The 9868-nt window shown below is 42.4% G+C and overlaps 1 protein-coding gene across 2 annotated transcripts; it reads right to left on the bottom strand.

Annotated features, from left to right (window-relative positions):
* Positions 1 to 1386: 1386 nt before the first annotated feature.
* On the bottom strand, positions 1387 to 8812 carry LOC118788984 (four and a half LIM domains protein 2). Of its 2 annotated transcripts, none has more exons than XM_036545228.1 (5): positions 8657 to 8812; positions 5647 to 5827; positions 3253 to 3422; positions 2724 to 2910; positions 1387 to 1575 (listed from the first exon to the last, which is right to left on the bottom strand). In XM_036545228.1, the coding sequence occupies exons 1-5, from the start codon at positions 8810 to 8812 to the stop codon at positions 1424 to 1426; spliced, it is 846 nt and encodes a 281-aa protein (XP_036401121.1). In that variant the 3' UTR covers positions 1387 to 1423. The 2 variants fall into 2 exon arrangements, with proteins under 2 accessions (XP_036401121.1, XP_036401120.1); XM_036545227.1 differs by having other exon boundaries at positions 5653 to 5827.
* Positions 8813 to 9868: the final 1056 nt, after the last annotated feature.

Genomic DNA, 9868 nt, shown 5'->3' with positions numbered 1-9868 from the left:
AAAACTCCCTGTGCTAAAAGAGCAACCCTATTCATAGCTGTTTTTCTCATCTGACAGGAAATGCAAGTAAAACTCCCCTATTTCTTTTAAGAGTTTTGCACTGAGAAGTACTATCGCGTGAAACGTCTGTCTACATCCATTTGTCTAAATACGTTTACTGAATATCCTGACAAAGATGTGCTGAATATAATTGTGTACATCCACCTGTTTGCATAACAGTGTGTGTCTTTATAGAGAGGAATCTTCACTAGTGTAAAAGTTAGCCACAGAGGTTGTATTAAACTTTAGAAAATATTGCTTGTCTGTAGATTTTATATTTCAGAAAAACTGAATTGTGTGCTGTAATTCGAGAGAGAACTGGACTAAGATGAAAAAAGGTACTTGAGCCACGAGCTGGAAAAAACATACGTTCCTCCATTAATTTACAATGTTTGACTTTGTTTGAATCATGCAGTGCTGACGCATGTGACACTGATCATTATGACTGCTTCACAAATCACTCCTCATTGTATGGACCCATATTTCAGTTTGGACCAATAATTTTAACTATATTATTGATTACAGGATGTTTTGAGTGTTTATCTTGCCATTAGAAATCAGGATGTTGTCTTGGTTGCCATATGCTTTGCAATTCTAGAGTTCTTTTTCAGATTTACTGTAATCAAGAGTAACCAATGGATATCAGAGGCTGGTCCTGAACTCACAAGATCAAATGTATTCTGAAGCAGCTTTACCATCGAATGTTTAGTCATGCTGCGTTAATTTACTGTAACCTATCCACAGTGCTTACAGAAGTATTAAGAGTCTGTTTCAGTGTCTGGTGTTTTCCCTCTTTGTTCAGTGGCTAACTACTGATACTGAGCTGACAGTAAAGAGAAAAGAATGGAAGCACAGCAAGAAAAGCATTTGGAGAATTTTAATTTGTTGAACATTACTGTTACATTAGCACACAAATACCTCCTTATATAGAAAATTGTGTAAATGTTTTGCACTGTTTGTCCACCTGTGAGTTAGTTTACATTAGAAAACTATATAAAAATGTGCACATACTTTTAACATTGAGAAAAATTGAGCTCCTTCACTCCTTCAGCAATGATATTTAGAAAGACAAAAAATTAACACTTTAACAGTTTACTCTGATACAATTATTTTTCCAGACCTAACATTTTGTATGTCTTCAATTCATGCTTATATTTCCAGTCCATCTGAGAAATATCTGGCCATACCTCCAGATATCCTTCACTATTGTAGCCTTAAGAACCAAAAGTTAATCTAAAGATTAATAATGCATTGTTCGCCACCATAGTATAAATGGTTAGTAGAAGCAGACTATAGTGGTGTTAACTGTTAGTATTACTTATGCTCTTCACTAAGCCATAGGTGGTGTTTGTCATTGTCTTGCTGTGCCCAAACAGGCCTCTCCTCAGATATCCTTGCCACATTCGGAACACAGGATGTCGTCCCTCTCCGTCAGGAAGCCGCGCCCGACGAGGGACACGGAGCACCTCTTGCAGTTGAAGCAATCATTGTGCCACTGCCGCTCTTCAAACGAGATGTACTTGCTCCCCCCGAGGCCTGCAGGGGGTGTAGCAAACAGAAGATGCATTGAGCACAGAGGTAAGAGCCTGGACTCAGAGCTCTGGGCTGATGATCAATAATGTAATAAGGTAATGAGAAGTACAGTCTTTATTATTAGAGAATTATGTGAGTATGCAGTGCATTGAGAAAGGCAAAAGACTCGTGATCTCTGTGGCATGGTTCCAACGGCCAGATGGGATGGTGAGGGTTTACCCCTGGGCCCAGTTCATGAACATAATCCCAAATGTAAGGAAGTCTGGATAAGGTGTTCTGCTTAGCACATCAGGAAAAAGCCCCTGGGTCTGACGAAGCCCAGGAGGATTTCCATGTGAATCTTACCAAGGATATGACAGCTCCTTCCTTTGCAGAGTTGCAAAAAAAATCAATTTCGATACTGTAATGCGCCATTTGTGGATCAGTGTTGCTTTATTTTATTGGGAGACTTTATATCACTTTTTTCTTACTCTGCCTTCTCTGAGGTATCAACAGAATAATGTTCTCATTTTTTAATATTGCTCTACCAAATCCAGATTTACTACAAAATCCTTAAGATCGTAGTTTCAGACCTGTGGGCACAGATGAGATCTTTACTATTTTATTGAATAAATAACTTTTAATGGAAAAGGTATGGGCTCTGCATGCAGTCCCCCACAGCCTCAGAGACTGGCAGTAAACCAGAGTAGTTTAGGGAACGTTATGAAATATGAATGTCAGGGGTTGCACTCCAAATTAGGAAATTGATCTCCCATTTGGGTACATGTTCAATTCAGTCTCAACGCACCAGTCCAAGGTGAAACAGACTGGTGTGATACTAGACAGGTGAAGTAGCAGTCAGATGAGGAAATGGACTGGTAAGAGGGTGGACAGTTTAGATAAGGTGAGATAGTGGGCAAGTGAGAAGTGAGTGCTCTCAGCTGAGAACTGTCTCATTGTGGAACTGTACACATCCTGTCCCCGTACTGTCGCTGTACCTACTGTATGCACTTTTGTAAGTCGCTTTGGATAAAAGCGTCTGCTAAATAAATAAATGTAAATGTAAATGTAAGTGAGAGAACAGAGAGGTGATACAGCAGACGCACGAGTGAGCAGGTGGATTAGACAGCAGACAAGTGAGGAGAAGCAGTGAGAAGGTGGCACGCCCTTACCACTGATGGGGCTGGTGCAGGACGCACACTTCTTGGCATACAGGTTGCAGAAGCAGTTGAGGCAGTAGGCAAAGTCGTCGCGGGAGGTAAACCGCTGGCCAGACAACTGCTGCTTGCACCCAGTGCACAGGAAGCAGTCCTTGTGCCAGGGCTGGTCGTGGTAGGTCACACCACCCGTGGTGATGGGCTGCAGTGGACAGGCAGGGAAACAGGTCTCCGAACACACGTTACTCTATCCCTCCTTTAACTGTCCAGCAAACACGTCAGTCCCATGCAGTTCTCCAGGAACACAGTGTTATTAATGTTTCAGTTGTGGCTTCCCCATTGACAAAATGAAAAAAAAAACTAGAGAGAAACATTCCCATTATAGAATACTACAGAAGGCATGTTTTGCAAATGGGGATATGACCAAGAAAAATCCTTGTTCTGACAATACATTCATGAGAAGAAATGGTACATGCAGAGGTCAGTCTTGTGCAGTGCTATAGTACCCCCGCACCTACCCACACACAAACACACACATCCCCACCTTCTTGCAGTGCACACACTGCAATGCAAACTGCTTCTCGTAGCAGGGCACACAGTAGTTGTGGTTGTCCTTGGGGATGAAACTCTTAGTTCCAATAGGCTGCTGGCAGCGCTGGCAGGTGAAGCAGGTCTCATGCCAGCTATTGCCTTTATGTTCCATCTTCCTGGAGCCTGATGGGACAGAATGAGGGAGGAAAAGAGAAACATGGGGAGAGAGTTTGGGTTGTCAGTGTTTTAGCAAGTAATTTTGACCATACTTCCTCCACAGGTATTATTTGAGCTTCAGGTCTCATATGAGGTCATGTCTAATGATTGGAAATACATTGGAGACCTTTGTGAAAGTTAAGCCCTTTGAGGTCACACAACAGGTCCACATAGATAATAACTTCCAGTTAAGTTATCGTGTGTGTTTGAGGTCTACATAATGTAATTGAACTTATATCTGAAAGGTTTAGCAACAACATGGTGAAACTACAAAATGTTTTCAAATGGCCTGGATCCTCATTTCAATCAGGACTGGTATTTTGATTAAGAAATGCAAGGCACAAGGGAGCTGCTCACTCAGAAGGTAAAAGAGCTTCCTGCCATTGAGAACTGTTGCAGAATTGCCACCAACAATGTGTCTTTTGAAATGTTGGAGTATCTGAGCCAACCCTGTGTTCCAGAAGATTCCAATCCTATGACTTACTGAAAAGGGAAAAAGATGGAGTTTCCCCATTCACCCCAACTAGCCTGAGAGCATTAGGCCATACCTGCTTTGTCTATGCCTGTAGTGAGACTGTTTAGTATGGTACAATATTTTCAGGCATGAGTCCTGAAAGCCAACTGCTACTAAATTTCAAGACTTCATGCTTATCAGTTATAACAGCATAGATGATGCTTATCAGGTATAACAACATAGACTAACTGGCTAATGGTTTTTTTTCTACAAAATATTTTGAAAAATATGCCAGAAAAAACTACTAAAAATGACCATAGATGAAAGTCCTCTTTGAAGGGGGACTGAATACATAGAAGGGTTAGAGCTTTTTTTTACAATTGAATTACATTTGTAACTTAAGGAATTAGATGGAACTAAAATTTACAAAGGGTCTGATCCAAAGAGGGAACTGAATAGAAGGAACTGATACTGACTGAATTATAGTTGAAATAATGGAATTTCAGTGTGGAATTGAATAGAACTGGATTTGAACCTGAATTCATTTGAATCAGTGGGAATTCCACTTTAGGAGTTTATTTGGAGAGTGGAATTGGGATCAGTTTCACTAGTTTCACAAGAATAATTTGCTTGTCTTTCCATATAAATTCATTCATGTGAATTCCCTCTCCAGATTTTTACTATATGAGTACTTCTACAGTAGTTGTTGTTGTTTTACTTGAATGTGTTCCTATGCATGTGGCCATTTTAAAGATCTTTGTATATTATTCCTCATTAGAACATTTTTTGGATAAAATAAACTCTTTTAATAAAAAAGCAAAAAAAAAAGTCTTAATTTCTCCCTGCTACAAGATTCTCTCCTGATGCTTTTCCCTTATTATTTTTTTCCTTTGTCCATAGAGCAAAAATAAAATGTCCTATTTTGTGCTGAATGGTATGTCTTCAATTTGGATTTCTCTAACCACCAGGGACTGAAAGTCATCCTACAGCAGATAGTAGTATAAAAATGGTACGCAACCTATTTATTTAACCGCTGTACCTAACAGCCTCTGTTACTGTACAAATCACGGGTGCTGACACATAGCTACATCACACAGAAAGTTGATAGCAAGCAATGGCATTAGTCTCAAGGTTTGCTTTTGATTTTATGGTCAGGCAAACACCAAGTAGAATTTGAATTTTGTAGCTACAGCTATGATATACTTAAATCTGACTGAAAGACTGAATGTTTATATTTGGTATGATATGGCTATTCATGTAGATGCTGATAGGCTCATGACAGTCTGTATTTCAGAGCTCAGTGCATGTAGCTAGCTCTCTAACTAATTTCCTGAATATTATTCAGTCTATTATGACAGAAAGTCTGGATTATGGACTGGACATGAATAGCCAATTTAATGTAGTGAAAACAACAGTTTAATCAAAATTTGTACTGATCCTGATTGGCATCCAAACCAGAAGGTGCTCAAACCACCCGCTGATTACTATGCAGGTTGACACTTTGCAAATTGTTAAATGAGGCAAACGTACTAACATTAAGCAATTGCTTTACACTATTTAAATTATTTATTAAAGCTGTTCAATTCCCACCAAAAACTAATGTCGACTAATGATTCAGTTGATTGATCAGTCAGATAGATTAATTGTTATAAACCCAGCATATAGAAATGAGCCTTTATTTCCATTTCCATTTAATTCCACACTGGGGTATATTCCATCAGTTCAACTTCAAGCTGCATTCACCTGGCATGATGGTCTTCTTGCACTCACAGCACTTGGAGGAGTACTCATTGGAGTAGCACTCAGTACACAGCAGCTGCTCATCCTTGGTGGAGAAAGGCTTGTCCACCAGGGAGCGTTGGCACTTGAAGCAGTGGAAGCATTCCTCGTGCCAGTGGCGGTCCTTATAGGACAGGTCCTGGGCAAGGACAGAGAATAAGGAGAGGCTTTACCTGCTCTCTGCCTTAAGTCCTGAGTGGGGATAGAGGAAAGAGGGGGTGTGGATGGGATCATTACAGCTCCCAAAGTAACTCATAAAAAAGGGACCCCTGACAAAGTGAGATAAGAAGTACATGCCTGTTGACAAGGTCTATGGGGCTGTCTCAAACCAGCAGGCATCATCTGTCAACAAGAATCCTGCAACCTGCAGGTAAGGCATCAGTCATCCATCCTTGGCTTTATTTTTTAATGCGCGAACTTCTGTCAGAAATATGAATCGGCCAATCAAGATTTAACTAGTGATGTTCAGATTGGTTTGCTCAATGCACCTACCCCACCTGTGTGCATGGAGGAGACTCAGTTTGCCTGATTCAGAATGTCTCAAATTTTTAACATTAACTTTCATTCTTTCTTTTAACTGTTGCTCCTTTCATCAAGCAACAGCACATTCCTTACGTAAGACCATACTTTGACTCGATGTAAATTGTTGTCTCCTGGACTGTCCATGGCAGAGTATACCCTGAGTGGGACTGGCGTCAACATTCAACTTACCAGCACACAGCCATCCACACAAAGTCGGTACTATCTGCCCTGCTCCAAGAGTTTCCCGCTGTCCCTAAGAGGTGATGTCACCATTGTCACTCATCATTTGCCAATGCCTTGTCTGCATAACAATGCATGACATGTCACCTGTGTCTGGGTCTGTTTTTTGTAAAGCGCATGGATTTTTTTTTTATTGTGGCTCAAGGCTGACCTTTTTTAGCTGCCATGGAACTCCTGTATGAATGTCTTTTTGCATTGGATCATATCGCATAACTGCAAGTGACCCCATGCCATTAAGAGGAGACAACTTTCCATGCTGCCTGGCTTTTGTTGCCTTGTGGCAGTTCTTGCTCCGATGAGTTTAAGCCATAGAGAGGTTAATTATCTTCCACTCCAGATTAATCAGAGCAAGATGAGCTCTGATTAATCCCCTCGCCCTGCAGTCAGACGCTTTTAGGGCTAGATATGTGTCTGCTGGAAAGATGGCCTTTCTTTACAGGAGAGAGCCCATGGCGTTGGGGTTCAGGCCAGGGCCAAGGACACGGGGCGCAGATGTGACCCGCCGCTACCGCTCGGCCGCCAGTCTCTCAGCAGGGGAGATCCAATCTCATCACAGGGCCTAATGACCACGTAATGTGACACTAATTGCCGTGACATCGCAGCAGTTCTCCAAATGAGACGACCCGGGGCTGATAGACCAGGCCCTCGCAGCCTGTGCTGAATGGAGTTCATTACGGGTGCATTCCGCAGCCTCTGAGGAGCCTTTAGTCTGATGACCCTGTTGTCCCATCGATGGTGAGCAGGATTGCTATGAGCCTGCACCCCAAGGACTGCCTGTAGCACTCTTTCCTGGAAGCAAATTGGCTTTCAGTGGCTTTCAAAAAAACTGCAACTCTGTCTCCTAAAATGTCTCAGCTCTGTCTGTCATTTCAGTGAGTACAAGACTGCAAGGCTCTTTAGTTTTTCCATCACAGCAGTCACTTTGCGTTCAGCCTGGATTCAAACGAATTGCTTTTGCGGTATGACAATTCATTTGCAAGTAATTTCATGCACCAGGAGCTACTTTGAAGGGTTCTTTTCTCCCCTGCCTCCTTGAAACAGCCACAGGGGAAATCCGGCAGCTCTGAGGAGTGTGATAATAACATTGAAATATGTCTGGTGCAGATCAACTCCTCTTGGCCCCCCGAAGGACAGGTCCCCTGCCAAGATTAGTGGTGCGGCAGACAGGAGCAGCCGTTCATGCGCCAATCACCAGAGATGAACACCCTGGCTTCAGAAAGTAAAAGTCTTGCCGCGTATTTGTTCCACCCATGCACTACACCAGCTGAATTTAATTAGCACAACTCTTCAGCCAGGTAGAGGAGCTAATTCGTGAAATCACCTTGTTTAGTGAATGGCTAGAACAAATACATGGTAGGACTTTTATTTTCTGAACTCGGGGTGTCCACCTCTGCCAATCACTGCCTGCAGCTTCTAATGTGGTCACACCTACTTGCCCAATTCCACTCACACGTGACCTGGGTTGATGTCCCATCGCTCAATCAAAGCATTTAAATTTAGCTCCCTGTCCCACTTAGTGAGCCGCACTTCAATAGAGGTTCATATTTCTGAGCTATTGCAGTTCCACCATTCCAGGGCGGTTAGAACCTGGAAGCCTGTGAAGCACACACCTGCCCTTCTCCTTTCTGCATGAAGAGGTCTTAGGACCCAACGGCATTGGTTACAGACTAGAGAAGAATAGAGTTGGGGCCTGGGGGTCTGGATCAGACTCCTCTGAATCATGACAGCTCAGTATCATAAAGGGCTGGATCAGCTGCCACTGCCTCAGGGCAAGGAATAAGACTGACAGCCCAGTCAATAGCTTACAACAAAGGCATGGTATTATCGACACTAATTTGTAATACTTGTTGATTTATCTGTCAGATGCTCTCATCCAGAGCAGCTTACAATATCAGCATGGCAAGATACATAAAAATGTTTGTCACAGGAGAAATAAAGACAATGCAGATACAGGTACACAGGTACAGATAACAGGCTATTAACACAGTAATAGCATCAAGATGATTAATGAATATACTAATTAAATAAAATGCAAACACTGTGACTTAGTACCTAGTAACTTATGAGTACCTAGTGTTTATGAGTATGAGTAGAAATGGTTGGGAATGGTTGATTCATAAACAAAACATATTTTTATTCTCAAATGAAGGTGATGGCAGAGTGGGAAGGGGAGACAGAATTATCTTGTCTGCTAGTGATGCCTTACCCTGCAGTTGCAGCCAATGGGCTTCTTGCATTCCTCGCAGGTGTTGGAGTAGAGGCTCTCATAGCACTTGACGCAGTACGGGTTCTCCTCCCGCAACACGTACTTCTTCCCAAACAGTGACTCTTTGCAGTAGTGACAGTCGTAACGTTCCGTCATTCTGACCGGCACCTGATCGAGAGAGAGAGAGGAGAAACTGCAGAGAATCCAGGCCTTTTCTTTGTTTCCTGTTAATAATGCTGCACGTAAAATAATAGCTACACGCACTCATTAACCCCCTGACTCTGGGGAAATCTTCACGGAAAGAGCAATTGAAGCATGGCTCCTCATTTAACGCTTGGCTCAGTAACTGCCCAACTAGCATGATCTGATGTGTTTGCTCTTATTAAATACCACCTGGCGATTGGCTGCATTTCACACCTTGTCAGTCAGTAGTCAACAACATTGCCCTCATAGTGTCAAATATCAACACACCACTGATACAGCAGTGCAGGCCAGCTAGGCTACCAAAATGTTTCATGACATGTAAATGGCAGGACAACAAATGACTGACACATTTGTGGCTTAGCATTGTCAACACCATGTAAATTGAGTGAAGAAATACATCACGCTTGAAGGTTTTCCTGTGTTTCAAGGATGGAAGAAGTGTCCATGAGCATATAAACTACAATACTACTAGTTTATACACTGAAATATTACCCATACGGTAAAGTAAGAAAAGTGCACTAAACCTTTGGAATGTGTTTTGGCACAGTTTGACACTGTTTTACTCCTGTTCTAAGCACCTGTTCACAACAGAGAAGTATGACACTCTTCCCTGTACTGTGTAATCTCTTCCATTATCAGTCTTCCATCCTGCAAGGTGCCAGCAAACCATGCCGGAGTACTGTATCAATGACGTCACTTTGCACAAACCAGACAATCATCTCACCTTTGTTTGCAATTACACTGGTTGGAAATAGCCTGCCTGTGTGTTCAGCTGCAAAACCTCCAAGAAACCAATTGTCATGCATACTAGCAATTAAATCTGTGCCCACAGAATGCATACTCAATGGTGCATTTGTTTTGCGGTGGAGCAAAAAAGAATTATGAAAGCCTCCAGCAGCCAGAGGGAGCGATGGCATACTGTGTGGATGGCTACTCACACACCGCAGCTCTTCTGTGCCTCCCCGCCGCTAGGCCCTGCTCATAATGTCAGCGCAGGAGCCGTGATCC

The sequence above is a fragment of the Megalops cyprinoides genome, chromosome 14 (genome assembly GCF_013368585.1).
Source record: "Megalops cyprinoides isolate fMegCyp1 chromosome 14, fMegCyp1.pri, whole genome shotgun sequence".
Taxonomy (NCBI): domain Eukaryota; kingdom Metazoa; phylum Chordata; class Actinopteri; order Elopiformes; family Megalopidae; genus Megalops; species Megalops cyprinoides.
Note: the sequence above shows the minus strand (reverse complement) of the source record. Positions and strands in the feature narration are given on the sequence as shown.